This window comes from Protobothrops mucrosquamatus, unplaced genomic scaffold (assembly GCF_001527695.2).
Source record: "Protobothrops mucrosquamatus isolate PMUCROS unplaced genomic scaffold, P.Mucros_1.0 scaffold1175, whole genome shotgun sequence".
NCBI classification, from domain to species: Eukaryota; Metazoa; Chordata; class Lepidosauria; order Squamata; family Viperidae; genus Protobothrops; species Protobothrops mucrosquamatus.
Window position 1 is genome coordinate 225,955 of NW_015387389.1, and position 21,945 is coordinate 247,899.

At 36.8% G+C, this 21,945-nt stretch overlaps 1 protein-coding gene across 1 annotated transcript in view; it reads right to left on the reverse strand.

Annotated features, from left to right (window-relative positions):
• FANCC (FA complementation group C) overlaps window positions 1-21,945 on the reverse strand; it is a 29,472-nt gene that overhangs the window by 3,826 nt on the left and 3,701 nt on the right. The window contains exons 3-7 of the mRNA XM_015820753.1: window positions 9,785-9,837; window positions 8,025-8,124; window positions 4,626-4,701; window positions 4,440-4,521; window positions 3,778-3,949 (exon numbers count right to left, since the gene is read on the reverse strand). Of these exons, the coding sequence (XP_015676239.1) occupies window positions 3,778-3,949; window positions 4,440-4,521; window positions 4,626-4,701; window positions 8,025-8,124; window positions 9,785-9,837 (483 nt within the window). The remainder of the gene's footprint in view (window positions 1-3,777; window positions 3,950-4,439; window positions 4,522-4,625; window positions 4,702-8,024; window positions 8,125-9,784; window positions 9,838-21,945) is intronic.

Consider the following 21,945-nt stretch of genomic DNA (forward strand, 5'->3'; position numbering starts at 1 on the left):
ACTGACATTTTGAGCCCTGAGGACGTCAGCAGATAGCTGACGAAAGCTAGGCGTTTTAATTGGTTTTATTAGTAGTTTTAGTAATTTTAACATTAAACCAAAATTTTTTACCACATTCCCTGGTGCTCGTGTGTTTTTCACTGTTTTAATATGGAATTACCCAGGGATCACATTTTTAAAGAAATTTTTGATATATATAAACTATATATATATCCTGTTTAAATATCTTTATCTCAAAGTTATTTTTAAACACACAATGCACTCCTTTTCTATTGTCAATCGCTGCACAGTATTGCATGAAATGTGCCCGAAGTCAAATATTTACATATATAACATAGTTATCCTTGCCACCATCTAATATAGATTCTTGGTAACTATAACATAAAAATACAATAATAACATTTGTAAAATAAAAACAACAATCAAAACAGGCAAAACCAAAGTCCAAAAGGCAGCTGGTATCAGCCCTTAACTGACTTATGAGAACCAGCTTGGTATAGTGCAGGGGTAGGCAACCTCGGCTCTTTTATGACTCATGGAGTTCAACTCCCAGAATTCCTGAGTCAGCTATGCTGACTCAGGAATTCTGGGAGTTGAAGTCCATGAGTCATAAAAGAGCCGAGGTTGCCTACCCCTGGTATAGTGGTTACGGCACCAGGCTAAAAACCAGGAGTCTATGTGTTCTAGTTCTGCCTTAAGCATGCAAGCCAGCTAAGCAACCTAGAGATTATAGTGGCTGAAATCTACACTGTAGCCCTCTGAATTTTTGTAACTTACTTTTCTGAAGAAATAAGGTTATTTAAGAGAAGCCAGAACAAGGAAGTAGCCAGCACTGGTTTCTTGAACTTTTGAAGGATGTAAAAGTTCTAGATCAGTGTTTGTCAACCTTGGCCATTTTAAGATGTGTGGACTTCAACTCCCAAAATTCCCCAGCCGGCATGGCTGGCTAGGGAATTCTGGGAGTTGAAGTCCACATATCTTAAAATGGCCAAGGTTGAGAAACACTGAACTAGATTCATGGCTAGATTCACTCTTGGACTTTGCATTAGTGGGCAAAATACATTTAGACCTGGGCAGCAAGACCAAAGCCATGGATCAGCCTTGTTGAATATCTATCTTATCCCAATCCACTAAACAGGATAGAATGCAACCATGTTGCTCAGAAATAATCATGGTTAACTCAATTATCACACCAATTATTCATAACACCACTGTTTATAGAAACCTAGAAGAGAAAGGCTTAAATACATACATAAATTTTAGTTCCCTGATTATCCTGGCCCACATTCTCCAAATGGGACAAGAAAGACCAACATTAATTGACAGGATAAAAATTAACAATGGTATTGAAGGTGGAATATATATTATTTATTTTATCTATAAAATGTTATGTAGAAAACACCATGAAACAACCAAAAGCAAGCAGGCAGATCATAAGAAACAGTGGCAATTTATCTCGCTTCTTTCAAAGGTAAATTTTCTGAAATTTACTTTCATGTGACATTTAAATAGAATTGTTGTGTCCTTACACTAACAAAAAGTAGCCTTGCTGTAAAAGCCAATTATCTGAAATTCTTGATACAAAGTACTCAGATAATGTAAGTATTTACAAATCTAACTTTTAGCTCAATATAATTTCCACATCCAGTAATTTACACAGAAATTCATTTCTAAATTTAATTTTCTATAAAGCTTTTCATGTTTCATGGTGGCAGTTTCATTCTGTTGTCAAGGATTAAATATTTCCTTTTCTTTGTGGAAATTGCTGCAGACTTTTTTTAAGGATAAAGAAATTATCCTTAATTTCTTTGTGTTGTTGCATCTGTGTTGCAACTATAGAAAAAGAAGTGTGGGATGGAAACTATTTACTGTAGAATGTTAAATTAGGATATGAGTAGCTACAGAAATTAAAGGTGCAAACAGAAGCTTGATAACAATTTAATGAAAGAGGACTTGGGAAGTAAAGGAAATGACAATTAGCATTTATAGAAATCACAAATATTTTGTGGTGCCATCTGTTGTGCTATTTTCCACCAGCCAAAGACCACCTTAGATTCTGTTACTAGTAATACCTCTTTTGCAATTATATATTTGATACTATATTTCAGTAAAGCTGCTCCCATTCAAGGAGACCTTTCTATGCATATTCTAATGTATATTAAGCATAGATGGCATAGAAGCGCAATCAAAGCATAAATATTAATAAGTGTTGTGTAAGCTATCCTTGAGAGAAGCAACTGAAATGTTCAATTGTTCATCACTACATAGATCACCTGAAAATTGCTCATAGCAACTTGACTGACTTAACTGTTCTCTGGCCTTGAGCCAATGGACCACCCAATTCTCAGCTCTCTTGAGAACTGTGAAAGAGACAAAACTAATAAGAATGTTTTAATAAGAATTTAGGAGAGAGAGAGAGAAAGCAAAGACAAATACTCTGCTTTAGACCAGTGTTTCAGTTGTATAGTAGGATGCAGGATAAGTAGTCCTTGAGTTATATCTATTTGTTCAATGACTGATCAACATTACGATAGTGCTGAAAAACATGGATTTACAACTGGTCCTCAAACTTCTGACCATTGCAGCACCCCTGTGATCATGTAATCAAAATACTGGCCAACTTGCATTTACAATGCCCCCTCCCATCTTTGTCATCTTCTTTGCTTCCTCCCCTCTGCTGGGCTTGCCAACTCTGGCTGCCCTCAAGGACTATGGCCTCTATGCCTTGTATCCCCACCTTCTCCTCCAGATAACTCGCCAGGCAAGAAGCCTTTGACCACCAGGCATTCAGCCACGTGCAGGGGAAGCACCACAGAAACATCCCCACATTGCTACTCAGTGGGAGGACTGTCCCACCCAGGAGTGGCATGCAGAGAATGTTTGCCTTTCCCTTTTCTTCTCAGTGAGGTGGCAATACTTACCCATCTGTACTCCCTAACATCCACCTTCCCCACCCCACCCCCCCATACCTGCTGACATGCTTCTCTGGGACTCCTCTTTCTTCCCATGTCATGGTCACATGAGATCCTCACTTAAATAACCTGTATTGTCTTGGGGTTATGATAATAATTGGGATTGCCATTACCAAGTGATGTGGTCATCTTATGTGGCACTTTACAAATGCATTGTTTAGTAACAACAATTCTGGTCCCATTTGCCCTTGTAACCCAAGACTATCTGAAACTAAATGACATTTCACTTGTTTTAAAGTAAGCCATTCTTAAGGGGTAGGATAAAATGCAATAATATCACTAAAATAATAACACCCCTACATCTTTATATTAAAAAGTATTTGGCAATAAGTCAAATAAGAATACAGAAAGAGCCAGTAGTTCCTTTATCATAAGATTAATACTAAATTTGAAAGGAACATGAGATATATAAGGTTAACCTACTTTCTCCATTAGTAATCATTATAGAACTACCCTCTTATTACTAATACTCAAAAATCACACAATGAGACTCTCAAAAGCTATAAAACCTTCTCACTAAATAATTTAGAAGAACTGTCAGAGAATATAGTTGGCTGAATACAAATCTTCATGGATCTTAACACATACCAAGGGACTATGGATACTTTTTTAGGCCATCTCATTGTCATTCATCCAATCCTTTAAGCCACTCTTATTTTTTATTCCTGAAGACTGTTCCAGCCTATAGAATAAAGCTAATGAAGAATGCTTTAGCAATGATTTCTGAGCTGTTTTGCAAGCATTGTCGCGAAAAAAATCTTTGTTTTTCAAAACATCATTTATTACCATAGCTAGAACTTCTTACCATTATTTGAGTTCTCTGCTGATTCACGTTGTTTGGAGTATAGTAAAATACCAAAAGCCACAACAAGTTAGAGGACTCTGCTTGTGACAACAGCAACTGCTTTGCTGCAAGATCAGCCCATTCTCCAAAGTGAATCAACAAAAGCCAGTTGTTGAAGGCTTCATCCAAAGACCTGGAATAACACCAACATGTTTATCAACCTTACCTTTCTATTTACAGTGGTACCTTGGTACACATCATTAATTGGTTCCATGAGTACTACACATTTTTCCCATAAGGAATAATGTAGTGAGTCACAAGGCAGCCGACACTGACAATTCTAGCTTGTGTGTTGTGTACCAAACAAGTACCAGGACATGGGCTGAGTACCAAATTCGATGAGTTTCAAAGCAGTTGAGTACCAAGGTACCACTGTTATTGGAATATGACTTAAGTTCTCAGAAGGCTCTAAACTGAAACTATTAAGACTAGCAAAGTTTTTTATTTGAAGAAGATCAATAGGAATAGTAATATGCAATAGTGCTAATTTTACACTAACGAAAATAATGCATTGAAAATAAGTTTGTTTCCCATACATGGTAGCAAATTACAAAAAAGGATCGCTCACAAGCTAAGACAATCTTTAAAAAAGCAGAAAGGAAAGCAAGTCCACTGCTACTTACTCAGAGCCCTTGACTTCTACTGTTGTTTTGAGCATTCCAGCAAGGTGGTCTAAATGCTGATATAGACTATTACCAGGCAAATCTAAAGAGAAATGTGAACACCAGTATTAAGCATACTTGATGCTTACTGAACTCATATTAACTCAGTATTAATGAGTAACATGAAAAAAATGTAAATGAGCTTACCTGAAGGAGCTTTAAGGAAAGCTATCACAAGTGAGTGTGGATTATGAGGAAAATAGGCCTTCAGTGGAAATTTATGCTGAAATGAAATTATTATTTTTAATTCTAGTTATCAAGGACCTAAACTAATTTATGAGAATCTTTAAAATCTGCCATAAGAGAAAATATGCATCTAAAGCTAAAAACTACTTTCTGTACTTAAAACACATGCACAGAAATAGGTTCTTTAGAAGAGACTGTATAATTGGCCATTCTGTGACAAAAAAAAGGCTTTCTACAGATATGTAGTGGCATGGGATAAAAAAGCCTATTTTACTATGCAGCTTCTTTCAAGTAATCTTTCTGCATGATTTGGGTTATAAAGTCTACAATCAGTAACTGAAACTCACCATGGTTGGGGAAAGCTACTTTAATGCATCAGTATCCATTTCATGAGAAACAAAAGATATCAAAACTCACAATTTTCAATACAACCATTGGAATCCATGTGAACTACCTGATTAATAAAAAATAATTCTGCAACGAGCGGGGGGGGGGGGAGAAACAGCAATAATTGTTTAGAAATCTCACTTCAAATATTTCCTGAATTAGGGTAAATGAAAACACCATGATACGTATGACTCATTGTCTGGAAATACAGAGAAGTACATGACTGGATGAATAAATTATATTTCCTTATTCTGTAACATATGTAAATCAAGATAAGAAATTGTAAAAGTTTTTTTGTTAAATGAAAGTTGTGAAGGAATTACTACTTCACTGAAGATGCTTGTAAGGCAGCAAAAAATAATTTCTTCAACACATGATTATATTACTTAAAGAATTCATTTCATAAATGGCTTTTAAGAAGATTAAGAAAGCTTCATCCTTTATCAATGATTATCAGAAAGGACAAATTTTTCAATACCTGATGGGAGGAAACATATCAACACTGGGGGGGGGGGGGTTATAGACACAGACATCTTAGCCTATATCAGCAAAAAAAAATATTTTCATTCATTCTGTCTTGATTGTACCAAATGATAATCCTGCAAGCAAATATGCTTAGTAAATATTAAAATATAAGATAATACACATTAAGGAGCTGGTAAAAGCCATGATGAAATCTGTGCATCATCCAGATATCACACAAATTTGCATTATTAAGTGATTGGACCAGTCATGTCATGATGCAAATGATATAATTACATCATATGCATAACTGTGACCTGTGTATTGTCACTTTCCCACAAGTCTCTCCTCATGGATACCCATGATTGCATAGATGATCTCTTGCTCTAAATCAGTGTTTCTCAACCTTGACAATTTTAAGGCATGTGGACTTCAACTCCCAGAATTCCACAGCCAGCATTGCTGGCTGTGGAATTCTGGGAGTTGAAGTCCACATGCCTTAAAATTGTCAAGGTTGAGAAACACTGCTCTAAATGTATTAGGAAGCTTATGTTATGCTGTTAAGGCACATGCTAATAGTTTATTCATAGTTTAGGAATGTCAAATATTTGTGCAGTATTATATCAATGATGGCGAACCTTTTGGGTTTGGCATGTCAAAAATTCAGAAGATGCCTAACTGGTGTGTCATAGACAAACATCTCTGAACAAAAGAGAAACAATTCTCTATTCCCTCCCCGCCAATCTAGGCCACTCTGAACAACAGCACTTGGCGGCAGCACCAAGGCTGGGCTTGAAATGGAGCCCAGGCCTTGACTTCAATCCTAGGCACCACTACTGCCACTCAGAAAGGCTGTTTTGCACCATTCCCCAAGGCACGCAAGCCTTGGGGAAAGGTGCAATTGTCTCTGTGGCCTAGCGTTCCCCAGGATCTTTTGTGCGCTGCTTACCTTTAGGCGGTGTTCTCTTTCTGTTGATAGCCCCTACTTGAGGTTCTCTGAGGCCTTCATTCTTAAAGCGGCTAAGAGAATGCTCTTCCATGGCCTCCATAGCCTCAGAAAAGCATGCAAAAGCAGACCCCATTTTCTTACGATTTTTGAGACTCTGTAGTCTCCAAAAATGACATGAGATCAGGCATGCTTTTGAGAGTAGCTGTTATCAGGTGTCTGTGAGCACGGATGTGTCACCCAAAATGTTCATGACATGTCATCTTTGATACACATCATAGTTTTGCCATCACTGACCCATACTATGGAGATGGACAGAACTCAGTCTGTTCAGGACTAAAGCGTAAACAAATAAAAAGCCAGAAAGCATTCCTGTCTGCCTGCATACCATACCAATCCCAGATTTTTCCCTAAACTGTAACAGTAAAAGTAAAAAATTGCATAAATAAAATGCCAAAACATATTAAATTATTAATATTTAACATATTAAAAACAGCTTAACAACAAAGCACATAAATAACAAAGTGATTAACACAGTTGGCTTCTGGCTATTTAAAGGGTGTGGAATTAAGTTTAAGTTCTCCACCCAGCCACCCCATTCATGCCAAGGCAGCAAAATTTGCTGCTGCCGTATAAGCAAATTTAATGGGTGTGGCACCTATACATATTCACTTAGACAGCTGCAATTTTACTCCTAATTCATACCTTTGAAACTCAAAAAGAGATTTAATTACAATGCTAATTAGAATTAATTACTGCATCATTTGCAACGTAAATAACCACTGATCAATTGATCTCCCTCACAACATGGAAAAACCACTGGAGCATTTACTAAAGGAAATTTTTGAGCAGAGAAATACTAAAGTATTTGTGTGGCCCAAACTTAGATTTTCACAGCTACTTTAACTGACTAAAGCAAAAAGGAGCACTTGTAAAGTTATTATAGAGAGCAATACAAACCAAAGGAAATGCCAAATGAGGTTAGCTATAAACCAATGATGTGTTTTAGTTGTTCGTTATGTAAAACAAGAGTAGAACAGAAAAGGTCTTCTGAATGCAAAAAAAAATTAACATCTTACTTCATATTAAAACAGATAGCTGTGTTTTACCCTAGATCAGACATGTCAAACTTGCAACGTCATGTGACGCCGCACGGTGTATTGGAGCTTTTTTCCCATTGCCTGCAATGGGGTGGGCGCGGTTTCCTGGTGACGGGTCCGGCACACGGGCCGGCAGTTTGACACCCCTGCCCTAGATGATGGACCAGTAAGATTTTCTATAAGTTATAAAGATGCATCTAAAGTTTCCACAACATGCTCAATTACATCTGCACTGAAATATATAGTGAATATTGATGTTAGCTAAGTAACATGTAGGTTGAAAGATATTTATTGGCTTTGTGTCTAATTTAAATTTGATATAATTTAAAATTCTGAAATGGATGTTACCAGGTATTATTTGGGTTGATATACTTGTCCACTGATCTAAACTTCAAAATGATTCTTTTGCCCTAAATTTTGAAGCGTTTCATTTTTAAAAAATAATGAGAAAGCAACTTGACTAACCTGCTTATTATTCTCATGGTAAGCTTGAACAAAGCACTGTGTAAACACCTGCATTACAATCATTATTTCTTGAGCTCCAGCAGTTTCCAGCAGGGCATTCCTGAGCAGTGAAAAGTTTAATTACGACAGGTCAGATTATGAGTATACCAATCACACAGTCGCTAATTGAGAGAGGGAGGCAAAAAAAAACAAAAAAAAAAACCCCAAACAAGAACATTCTTCCCATGCCTCAAGCTTTGGGCTTAACTCATCTAGCTTTTAGACCGCATGGGAAGTGAAGAAATCCCCAACTTCATTTTGCTTGTCCTTGAATATGACTATATTAAACACCTGTCTATTACTGCCGTTAGAACAAATCCTTCTGATGATGTTGGAACATTGTTTTTCAACTACAAACCATATGATCTACTATATCTACTATAATTGAAGTTTCTTAGTTACAAAGTTTCTTAGTTACAAAATCTCACACCAGAATATGTTTGTAAAATTAAACAAATAGTGAAAATGGCAATAGAAAACATTCCTGTGCATTCTGTTACAATATTCTTTCATTTTCCTCAATCCCTAATATGCTGGCTTTGGAAATTGGAAGTATAATTATTTAATGAATCAATAAGTATGTTTTTGATGTGCAACTCCACAAATCCCATCGGCAATTTCATATAGAAATGATGAAGGTATTGGATAAACTGTTTTACCAGCCTCACTAATTTACCAGTCTTTCCAATTCTGTAACTTTGAAAGCTTGGGAAAGGAAAAGGACTGGTTCTAGTGGAAGTAACCGTTAAGTGAATATAACAGAGGGAGGGGGAAGAGTAGAAATCTTCATATTTACTGAACAAGAGTTTGCATTTCTAATCCCCAGTTCCCCAAAATGGCTGCTATCAACATTCTATATGGTGTACCTTTGCTCAGAAGATGATCTGCTTCTAATCCATTCATTCAGGCTGAGAGTTTAAGAGTCAAAGAGTCTAATGATCAATAAGAGGTGCCTTAACCACTTAAATTAATTGCAAAGGAAGAGCATTCCATCAAAATAATCTAGGGAATGAGATTATGAAAGTCCCTGCTAATAAATCAGCTCTCTTCAGCTGTATACCTTATCTAATTTCCATAGAGAGATAAATAACTAAAAGCAACTTTTCTTTGCGGTACAGAATTAGCCATTTGTTTCAGATTCTCATTATTTTAATTATACATAATATATATTCACCTTTGCATACAATTTGATTCCCACAAGATCAGAGAGACACCAATGCAATTTTCTCTGAAATATTGTGAAGTTGTCTGTCACTCCCTTTTTGGGGGGGGGCATTATGTTTAAAATAATCCAGTCTAGTCTTCAACTCTTAGTCCTGTCAGGTCAGATCCTGCTTAGTTTCTGAATGAAACAAGACCACCCTGGTGCAATTAAATTCAATTGTTTACATTGTATTTTTTATTTAAGTAATAGCAGAATATAAGGTAAAGTCAATCCCAAAAACAGTGTTATAAAAGAATCTGTAGCAGTTTTGCGAAAAAGAACCATTGCAAAAATTCATCAAAAAGGTTCTGAGGCTAACATGTGGAAAGTAATGACTCCTGGTTAAGATATATTAAAGATCCCCATATCCATATACCTATACATACACACATATATACAAATCTTGACATGTAATAATTCATTCTATCACATATGTATCTATCATATTCAAACAACTGCATATGATTGAATCATTTTAAATAGTTCTTCCTCCCACATAAATTACATGCAAACTTACTTGAAAATTTCATCAATAGTTCTGAAGACAGCTGGATGACATGCAGCTTGATGCTGCAAAAAAAATTGAGTAATTTAGAATCTTGTAGGGAAAAAAAGTCATGTTTTCAACATGAAAAATGAATTGTCATCCGGTTAGTTTAGCCTTACCACCAAAAAGTATTTTTCCTCCCAAACTGTGACTTTAAAAGGCCAATGAAGCTGGCAGTAATAATAATCAAATATATTTTACTAAGTACATACATCAAAATGAGAAATGTGTTTAGCACAAAATAACCCCATTCAAAATGTTCATTTTATTATGAACTATGCTTCAATTGAATAAGACGTTCAAGGATGTCAATGTTTTGTGTTCCGCTGGAGCAGAACACAATGTCAAGTTCATAGAAAAAGTGAGAAATTGGAACAAACCATTTCTTTTTTTTAATGCTAGGCCTATAGCAGGGGTCCCCAACCTGTGGGCAATGGCCCACTAATGGGGTGAGAGAGGTTTGCAATTAGGCCGTGGAACCCACCAGCGAGTGCCCGTATCACTTATGTACGCAGCGTGAGTGCTCCATTTGCATGAACTGCATATAAAAAAGCTGCACATGCCGTTTGTGCAAACCATCCCCTCCCCCCACCCCCCTAATCTGCAAAGCCGGAAACGTTGGGAAACTCTGGGCTATAAGCCTAAATGGGATAGAAATCCATGCAGATTGAGACCTGTCATCCAAGCTACAGAACAAATAGAGAGGAAGAGGAGGGTGCCTGCCTGTCACTTGCTGCAATAAAACAGTTATTTACAACAAAGGAACTATGATTTTTTTAAAAGAAAAATTATCTACAGGTATTTCTTGGCTTATGAAGGAAATTGGGACAGAACTGTTGTCACCAAGTGATGTAGTTGTAAAGCACAATGTCATGTGACGGCATTGTTTAGGGATAGCAGTTCCGGCAGTCGTAGTCGCCATTGTTAAGCACGAGTATAATGTTAATGGATATACAAAGAAAGTAGTTTAAAATCCCGAATCATCATGTTCAGCAACAATGTCTATAGGAAGTTTCTAAGTGCTTTCAAGTACATTTATGGAAAAGTACCTTTTGAACTTCCTTGTTCAGTGTGGCAAAGTAAAGGGTTGAGAGGATATATATACAAAGACATCGGAGGCAGACACTGCACACATGGTCTGCTCTACTCTGTTCAGCAAGAGACTAAACAAGACTTTGCAAAGTTGAACTTAAGATAACCCATACAGTAGTTTCCCTCTTCTAGCCTTGTAAGGCTAAACAAAATTAGCAAGTGGTCCAAGATCACCTTTTGAGGGGCAAGCTTCATTAGACCTATACTGCCCCAGCAATTTCCATTTTTTATTGTTTTAGGAGAGACTAGTTTTAAATGGAGGTGTTATTATGAAACCAATATCACTGTTCTCCATGATGAGTACCTAATCCCACGTTTGTAATGAGTACCTAATCCCATGTTTTCTTAGCTTAATTCCAGTATTTTATCTACTATAAAAATGAGATTCCTGCTGTAATATTTTGTATTCTGAATTACTTTTTAGGATGGGATTGCCAAATTTACATGGATGAGATTCCATTGCTCCATGTTGTTTTCTTCTTTTTTGACAGCATTATCAATTACCTAACTGCTATCTTGTGTCTCACAGAACAATCTAAAGCAGAATACAGTCAAAACTAAATTTATCACATTTTCTATAAAATCGTTTTCTAGTATTCACATTACAAGTATTTTTTTTACGGTTTCTTCACTTAATCCACATTTTATAAGTCAAATCTCATTGGTTTTATTATGTTATAATTAATTTTGAAGAAAAGTTTTGTTATTATTTTTACTTCAGTATTGAAAACCCCCTTTTGAAGTTGTGAAAACTGTAACTAAGCTAAAACTAATAGTAGACAAGCATAAAGATCCAGGAGCAAAGGAAACAGAAATCCCAACTTGGCAAGTAAAATCCCAATTTGTCTTTTTCCTTTTAATTTTATTACCTCATTCTTTTCTCCTAAAATACATTCCACCAAAATTCCTCCCTTTCCTGACAAAACACTTCATTTCCTTTCTCATGGAATCATATAAAGAGCAACTCTGTCCTTTATTTCTCATCTTCTTCTGAAATAAAGTGCTCCTTTTCCATGTGACTCAAAGTGTAGAAAAATGTGGAAGGATAAAATGTGCACGAATAGAAGAATTTATCCCTTCATCCATACAGGAAAAGGATGAATGTCTCTTTTTGCACAAAGGAGAACAGTTTTAACTTAGTTATGGCTGCCAAATGTCAACATGAAGATAGTCATATTTACAACATACAATCCACCTGGTTGGTGCTGCTAATATTTAATTTCCTGTAAGGGTTTTATTAAAAATGATTCTTCTAAAATATTAGAGTTTTAAGATGCTGTTTTGGATGTAAGATAAAAACTTTTCATGTTTCTCTAGAAAATACTTCAAGTGAATAATAGATAAAAATTATAGGTTTCCTAGATATATTTATCATATTGTAACTCATAATATTAGAAGAGCATCCTTATTCTAAAAATTTGGTTCATTTCTTCTTAAATGCCACTATCATACTGAAAGGACTAGATGGCATCTTTTTCTGTGTCTTTAATTTTCTACCATACTATTGTATTTGTCATATTAAACTGTGCCACCTAGTGTTCATAGGAATTCATGGCTATTTTTCTCAAATTTGTATGCAAAACAAGAGGGTTTTTTAAAGCCATTTCAAATTTTTTATCATTTCAAAGAGGATAGATGGATATACTGTCAAAAAAGTATTCATTCTACAGATTGCTGTGTTACACATATATGTAAAAAGAAGAAGGCAGATAATTTGATTTTCAGGTCATCAAGGATAAGTATTTTTAAATAGAGTATACAATCTTCAAGGCTTTTCTAACAATGCTAATTGTCCTCCTTTTTAATGTTTTGTTGCAAGAAGAGTAGCATTTGTTAAAAAAAAACTAAAAGAATTCAGGAATCCAACACAATGAGTAAAAAAAAAACAGCCAAGTAATTGCAGCACCAAAAGAAATGGCAATTGAAATCCTGTTTAGATATGAAACTCACTGGACATTTTAAAATAAATTACTGTTTCGGGAAACAAGCTACTTAATTGTTCCTGTGTAATTAAAGCATTGCTCTGAGTGTCTGAGCAGAACCAAACTTAGTGATTTAATAATTATCTGGGAGCTGTCTCTGAATAATTTTATAATTTACATGCTCTGCAAATCTGATATGCTTTAGAACTTGAATCTAGCAATTCTATATGTGATTAACTAAAGTTTTCTCATGCAGTTTTGGCATTTTATAACATTCCTTTAAAAGAACTTAAGCCTTGCTGCCATTTAGGCTCTAACAAAAAAAAGACTTTGGCTAAGAATATTATCCTGAATGTTTATAGGCTAAACTGAAGGCAGAAAATTGCCTTAGCAATATAGAGTGGATCAGTGGACTATAGTTCAAAAGCAGCCAACAAGGAACTGAACAAAGAAAATCTTACTGTATTTAAAGTGATTTAAGCCCATCAAAATCTGAGGGGTTTTGTTTTATTTGTTTTTGTCAGTCTCCAATCTTATTTACACTCCACCGACTTTGGCTGATCTCAGAAGTTGAAGAGGGCTGCCTTCCTTTTATTTAGATATAGGACCACCTGGGAAAATCTGAGTTGCTAGCTAGAATGGGAAGTAAAAAAATAATAGTAGAAAAATGGCAACTTTTTAATAATATCAAGACTAAAGAGCACCTTTACTTTTTATGTACTGTAGGTACAAGCAAACAGCCAAGAGAAATGCCCGTGATCATCAGCTGGGATATAATTAGCTAGCGGATATAGGATTTTGTGCCTATCTCCAAATATCCTTTGTGAAGACATAATGGCATTACGTCCAATTCTACTCCAGAAACAGGAATTTAGAAGGGAAAGAATGGCCAAGTTCATTGACTAGGTAAAAGTGGCAAATGTTTCTGTATATACCGTATATTCTGGCGTATAAGACGACTGGGCGTATAAGACGACCCCCAACTTTTCCAGTTAAAATATGGAGTTTGGGCTATACTCACCGTATAAGACTATCCCTGTTCCAACGCACACCAAATAAAAATTAAAAAACATCAGATTTGATTTCAATATGGTAATTTTAATTCAAATGCTTATGACATGCAGGTACTTAGCAGGAAAACTGTCACTTATAAACATAAGGCTGTTTGTCATCAAACATGTAAACATAAAACAGTGCAAGTGGATTAAACTTTTCCTAATTCATTCTAAAGCTGAAAGGAAGGATAAGACAATAAACCCATGGGAGCTGCCATGCTGTTTGTTTTCTAAGCCAGGGCTTTTCAACCTTTTCACCGATTGTACCACTTTTAGAATATGGCAACATTCGAGTACCAGCAGTCACCCAGCAAGGTGTCAAAAGCTTGATGACAAAAAAAAAAAAAAAAAAAAAAATGGAAAAAAGTGATAAAGTACAGGTAGTCCTCAACTTACAACAGTTTGCTTGGTGACTGTTCAAAGTTACAACGGCACTGGAAAAAGTGACTTATGACCATTTTTCACACTTATGACCACTGCAGCATCCCCAGGGTCATGTAATTTACATTTGGATGCTTGGCAACCGATCCTTATTTATGATGGTCACATTGTTCCAGGGTCATGTGATCACCTTTTGCAACCTTGTGACAAGCAAAGTTAGTGGGGAAATCAGATTCACTGAACAGCCATGTTACTAATTTAATCTCTCTCCTTCTTTCTCTCTCTCCCTCTCTTTCTTTCTCTCTCCCTTTCTCTTTCCCTCTCTCCCTTTCTCCCTCCCTCTCTTTCTCTCTCCCTTTCTCTCCGTCTCCCTTTCTTTTTCTCTCTCCCTGTCTCCCTTTCTCTCTCCCTTTCTCCCTCTCCTCTTTCTCTCTATTTCTCTTTCCCTCTTTCTCTCCATTTCTCTCTCCCTCTCAAAGATCCTTAAAATCCTTAAAGGTTATGCTTGGGCGGAAGACTTTTTCTTTTACAGATGGGGCGGGTGGGCCTGACATTCGCGCGCAGGCAGGACCCCGCCCGCCGAGCCACTGCTTCCCCATCACCCTCCACGCCAGCCGGCTCCGTCTCCAGACCTCCCAGCTGACGGGCGCAGGTCTGGGGGTCACCAGCTGACAGGCGCAGTTTGGCGCTGCAGCGGCCTCCCCTTCGCCCTCCGCACCGGCCAAAGCATTGCCTGACGTTCCAGCTGACGGGCGCAGGTCCGGGGATCGCCAGCTGACGGACGCAGGAGGTAGGCACCGCCGTGGCCTCCCAGCCGCTTGCTTCTTCGGCTGGAGCAGTTGCAAGGGCTTGCAAGCAGTTGCAAGCAACAAAGCAGCTTGCAAGCCCTTGCAACTGCTCCAGCCGAAGAAGCAAGCGGCTGGGACGTCAGGCAATGCTTTGGCCAGTGCGGAGGGCGAAGGGGAGGCTGCTGCAGCGCCGAACTCCTGCGCCTGTCAGCTGGCGACCCCCGGACCTGCGCCTGTCAGCTGGGAGGTCTGGAGACGGAGCCGGCTGGCGTGGAGGGCGATGGGGAAGCGGTGGCTCGGTGGGCGGGGTCCTGCCTGCGTGCGAATGTCAGGCCCACCCGCCCCATCTGTAAAAGAAAGTCTTCCGCCCAAGCATAACGCCAGCAGTTCTGTGCCACAGAGGCTTGAGACACGGAGGCGCGGGATGCGGAGCGGTGGGAGGCGGCAGGATGGGGGGAGGGGTTACCTGCATCCTGCCAGCCGAACTCTGGAAGCCTGCCTGAATACCTGTATTTTCCGGCGTATAAGACGACTGGGCGTATAAGACGACCCCCAACTTTTGAGAAGATTTTCAGGGTTTAGAAAGTCGTCTTATATGCCGGAAAATACGGTAACTCTGAACTTTGAATAGCAGAACTATTGCCATTGTAGGAACTATGATACAAGGTAATCCTCAATTTACAACAGTTCATTTAGTGACCATTCAAAATTACAATAACACTGAAAAAAGTGACTTATGACTGAATTTCAGACTTACATCTGTTGGAGCATCCCCATGATCACGTAATCAGAATTCGGATGCTTAACAACTGACTCATTATGACGGTTGGAATGTCCCAGGGTCTTGTGATCACCTTTTGCAATTTTCTTTCTTTTTTTTTAAATAAAATTTTATTGATTTTATAATTTTTATAAATCATAAGTGCTTAATAAACGATGTGCTGTCTGGGTTCATTTTTTACTTAACAATATATATTAAAATTATTCTGTAGCTTTTCTTTGTTCTTCAATATTGCTCTTAGTTTCTGCACATTCTAACATTTTCTTAATCTTCTCTTCTTCAAGTGATGATTCTTCACTTTTCAAAGACTAAACAGATACAGTTCTTTCTACTATTAATACATATAACATACATACCACATTAAATGTTTATTCTTCATCATATTTTTCTAATATTGTATCTACTGACATTGCTTCTAAATTATAGCATCTTTTCTATCCAATTTGTAACTCAATTTTATTTGTAATTACAGACACCTTATTAGACCAATATTCTGTTTTCCCAGCTCGTTTCCATTTTGTTTTCCCTTCAGTGTTCAAAATAACTTTATACATTATGATTTTCTCAACAGTAGTTACATTGAGGTGAGTAGAAGCTTCCCTTATTAAAAACTATCTTGTTATTTTCATATTTCCAATCTCATAGAAAAATAAATCATTCTAAGTATAAATCATATCATATAGTCTTTTAATATCTAAAAGTTATCTGTTTCTAGCCCTATTCAAACACCTGTTTGGTAATATGAGGCCCCAACCAATCGATCAAGTCCTCTATTTTCTTTAGTCTAACTCTAGCTTTCTTTCTTTGACAGTTAGGCTTCCAAAACAGTGTATTTAAATCATCAAAGCATTTTTCCTCAATTTTTATGGGTGCTCTTTGTGACAGGCAAAGCCATTTGAATAAGGTATTTCTGAGGTGGAGTTCAGCCCAGTCGTATTCATTGAGAAGCACCCACTTCCTTCCTTCCTCAGCTTCTCTTTTCATTTCTTGTTTTCCAGTTTCTAACGCTTCTTCTGACGGCTCTATAGTCTGTTCTATACAATCTTCTTCCTTATCTTCAAGTATATTCTGAGGTCTTGAGGGATGGTGTGTTCTTTCCATGTCCGATATTATCTCTGGGTCTTCAGTATTTTTCTTTCTCTGTGTCAGTCTATAGTTTCCTTTCTTTATTTCCTCTGTCTTTGGATCATTTTTTTCTAATCTGCCCTCTATTTTCTGGGTTCTTGTTCTTTCTTTGTAGTCATTTTCTGGGGATTCCCTAGTTTAGATTTTAACTTAAGAACTTGCTCATTTATCTTATTCATGTTCTCTTTAGTCTCTTCGTGGTTTCTTCTTGAATCTTCTCTATGTAACTCAATTGTCTCTTGAATTGATTGCAATATAAGTTGTATTTCTTTATGGAAATTATTAGTTCTCTGTCCTGGTGTGCCATATTGTAGACTTCAGAGGCAGACACTTTTACCACTTTTGGCTAAATGTGGAGCACTCCTTTTTGTTCCCTCTTTCTATTTATATTTCCCAAGTGTTAGTCTTGTTTGATAGGACCAATCTTATAATCAATACAGTAATATACAAAATTAAATTTAGGTTTAAAATCATCTCATATAGTTTTTATAGTCTTTATGTGTAGTCTTTGTAATCCAATAAGTTCCATAATATAGGTCTATCATTAACCAAAGGTATTTTGTCACAATTCTTCTGTCCAGGAATCCAAAGATTTCAATCCAAACAATGTTTGTAATCCACAATATCCAACCATCTTAAAATCAATCCTTTAGTCTCCCCCCAGTAAAAAAGAATAACCAAGAGGCAGAAAATCAAAAGTTAAGATTCAGTCAATATTTGTAGTCCAGAATAGTCAGCAAGTAGAGAGTAGTCCAAAATATTTTTCTCTGTTGAACTGAAAGCTTAGCTGAAGGTCAAAGAAGCTGAGAGTTTATCTGTATCTAGGCATTGTGCCAAATGCTCTAGCCAAGGGGTCCCCAACTCCTGGTCCATGGACCGGTACTGGTCCGCAGCATGCCAGCAACCGGTCTGCAGAAACAAGCAAAGCCCCATCCGTGGGATGCAGGCAGCACACAAAACCACGCACGCTCCAGTCCGTGGAAAAACCTTTCTCCATGGAACCGGTCCCTGGTGCCCAAAAGATTGGGAACCTCTGCTCTAGCTGCAATAAGTTTAATACTGTACCTCTATGTCACCACTAGATGTCCTCAGATGTCCATTTCCCAACATTTAAAAATAAACAATTATTTTCGCTTTAAAGTTTCTTGAATTTCACCCCAATATTCTTTCCAAAGAGAAAACCCTTAACAAATTTCTCAGTTCTGTGATTTGTCAATGCTCTGTCTTGTATAACTTCCACTTTGGTATTATATTCTTCTTTGTTTTTTTCCCATAAAGGATTCACCCGCTTTTTTTTTGTCTGGAAAGGGAGAGCAAAAGTCTCCTTCCTCGCTTGGGGATTTCTTGCTTTATGGGAGTTTGTCTTATCCAGGAGTCAAATATCAAAGTAGTACCACGCATGTTGTTTAAAATGCTGATAATTCTGGTGTTTTCTTTATTCGATTGTCAATGGCTTGGGCTAGCCATAGGAGTGCAGCTAGCCTTTCCCCTGCCGGTTTGGAGGGCTTTCCTTGGATCAAACAGATTGATCGTTGTCTTTCTGTGATCTACGAGGGTCCCCTCCATCGCTCCTGCAGGGCGACTTTAGGCCCATTTAGAGCCCCCTGGCAGGGCGAAATCAGCTGTGGGAAGCAGAGCCCCGCTTTCCTTCGGCTGCAATGCCATGATGCAAACTGAAAGTCCACCTTTTGCAATTTTCTGACAAGCAAAGTCAATGGAGCCAGATTCACTTAACAACCATGTCACTATCTTAACAACTGCAGTGATTCACTTAACCATGGCAAGAAAAATTGTAAAATGGGGCAAAATTAACTTAACTGTCTCACTTAAGGAACAGAAATTTTTGGCTCAATTGTGGTTTTAAGTCGAGGATTACCTGTATTTGCCTAATAAATATGCCAACTTCCAGTATCTTTTGGAAATGTGGCAGCTCTAAAGGTTTCCTTCAGCACTATTAAGGTGGAAAGTAGTAACTGCAAGAGGGATCTTGAGAGTCCTAGTTGACAACCTCTTAAATATGAGCCAGCAGTATGTTGCAGCTACCGAAAAAGCCAACACGGTCCTAGGCTGCATTAACAGAGGGATAGAATCAAGATCATGTTTAGTATTAATACCAGTTTGGTAAGAACACACCTGGAATATTGCATCCAGTTTTGGTAGCTGTGATATAAAAAATATGTTGAGATTCTAGTAAGAGTGCAAAGAACAATAAAGATGATTAGGGGACTGGAGGCTAAAACATACGAAGAACAGTTGCAGGAATTGGGTATGTCTGGTTTAATGAAAAGAAGGACTAGGGGTGAAGGGGCTTCCATAAAAAAGAGATCAAGGCATTCTCCAAAGCACCTGAAGGCAGGACAAGAAGCAATGGATGGAAACTAACCAAAGAGAAAAGCAACCTAGAACTAAGGAGAAATTTCCTGACAGTTTGAACAATTAATCAGTGGAACAACTTGCCTCCAGAAGTTGTGGGTTTTTAAAGAAGAGATGGGACAACCATTTGTCTGAAATGTTACAGGGGATTGGACTAGAAGTCCTCCAAGGTCCCTTCCAACTCTGTTATTCTATTATTTTGTTATTCTGATATCAGGAAAGATTTCTTCCTATTTTCTTAATCTTCAGTAGAAAGTAGCTACTGGGAAATGAGCTCAGAGCCTGGCCCTTTCTTCACATTGCTGCCTTTATTACAACTACTGCTTCATCTCTAATTGACTAATCATTCACTAATTGATTCCCAATAATAATAATAATAATATCAGTAAAGAATTCCAAAGATGGTACAATTCACATTTGTCAGTTTTTTTCTTTCAAGTTGCAATTTCTAAATCTTAATTTTTCTCAAACCTTAGGGAACAGGAGATAACGGTGTTTGGTGAACCAGACATAGCCCTTTTGTACTTAAAAGGCAGAAATTAACTGAGAAATCAAGCTAAAAACTAGATCAGTAGTTATTATCTACATGTGTGGGCCTAAGAGTTGTTATTGCAAAGTCAGCCCAGTAGCTACAAAATATGGCCAATAGGCTTACCCAACACAATCATACAAAAAAGAACTGTGGGTTTAGAAGAATATTTTTTTGAAGTCCCAATTCAGTTATAGGCACGATGCTTATGAATAGGCATCTGTGTGAATGGCTGACACATCAAATTACCTGTTCACTGACAGCATCATGCACAAAATCGCATCCTTTCCCTAGGTGTTGGCAAAAGATATTCACATAATGTAAAGTGAATGAACGACTATTTTAGGTGTCCACTGTCAATCATTTGAAAGATTTAGTGTGACCAACTCCTCAAAAGAAAATTAATATTAATAGATTAGTTGTTCTATGTGCAATAGATGTGACACTTATCATTAGTTTTTGCAATTCGTGGTAACTAGAGAATTTTCATTATCAGTTTCACTCTTTCCAAAAGGATGGAAACATAAGAGCAGCACACAGTATAAACCAGAAGTTACTAGACCATCACACTTTAATTACATGTAGAACCCTAGCTTAAAAGTGTTGCGTATTATATTTCTTCCATAATAAAACTTAGCAATGTTTCATTACCAAGAATAGATTTGAAAAGTTGTTGCTTTGAAATACAGTTTAGTGTGGCATCTTGTAAAACAGGAAGGAATAACATTTGCTATATCACTTATATACCAACTTAAGGAAGATACGTTCTAAAACATTTACATAATATCAACTATTGACTTAGTCATTTTTTCTATTAAATCATTTTAACTTCAATTATAAGCTTTGCCCTTTGTGTTTTTTTGTTTTACATTATTTGTTAAAATGAAAAACAAAAAACATTAGTGATTAAACAGTGAAAAGCAAATCCTAAATATGTTATAGTCATTTAAAAAGTTAAAAGTAATGACCTCCCAACTAATTAACAAGAAAAGATATATTACATGTACAAATACTTATATAAAATTAATTCAACTGTTAAACTCATCATATAGCAAACATATAGCAACATATAATGTCATGTTCTCATTTTAGAATACAGAAACTTTTCAAAACCCTTCATTCTGTCTTTCTGGACATGTTTAGAACAATTTATCACATTCACTACTTTAGTTATACAATGAAATTTTATTTTAAAATGTGTCCTTCCCTCCTGTAGACTGCCACCAGATATAAGAGGCAAATCCTGATGTTTAATATTTAATTTTTTTTATAAGTATCATTTTTCAAATATGTATTTAGGGACTAAGGGAGAATGGAAAAGCTACCTGAGCTTAGGATAATCTAGTTGCTTTGATGTTATAAGGTTCTTTGTTTATAATGCTATTTGCACTGCATACAGAATTGTGTTTTTTCTCCCAAGGAAGTTTTATGATTGGCTTAGCACATATGGTACATTTTGAGCACTCAAGTAAAAGAACATTTGGCAACTTAACTGTTTATTAAACTGTTAGCAAGAATAATCTTAAGAAAAAACGAACATGATTAATCTCTGTCTTCCTCCATTTACTTTTTTGGGGGAGGAGGGGTAGTTGGAAATTGGAAAGCAACTAGAAGGGAAAGAAGGTGGAGATCAATTTCCTGAGAAAGTATAAGAGATTCCTTACTTCCAATCCACTCTCCTTTTCATGTTTTCCTTTAATTGGATGAACTGGATTTTGGTGTCTGCCTCTCAAAATCTACTAAATTCTAGAATTAGCCAGTCAGAATTTGAGTTTTCCTTTCTCTGTTAAAGTTTATTGTAAGATTTACTTACAATGACATTCGGTTCTTAAGAATTGTAATAAGAATCAATTGAGAACTGTATCCTGACACCTTTACCAATAATAAATGCATCCCCAGATTAAAATTGCCATAATGTTCAATAGCATGGCTCACTGGATTTTATGTAAATTGATCAACAAAACTGGAGAGGAGATGCAGATGTCTGGATGGTTTGCACCTAAAGATAAGAGTATTTGTGAACCTGTGAAATACTTCAGTGCCTTTTGAACACAAGGAAGTTGAAGTTATAATAATGGGAGACTA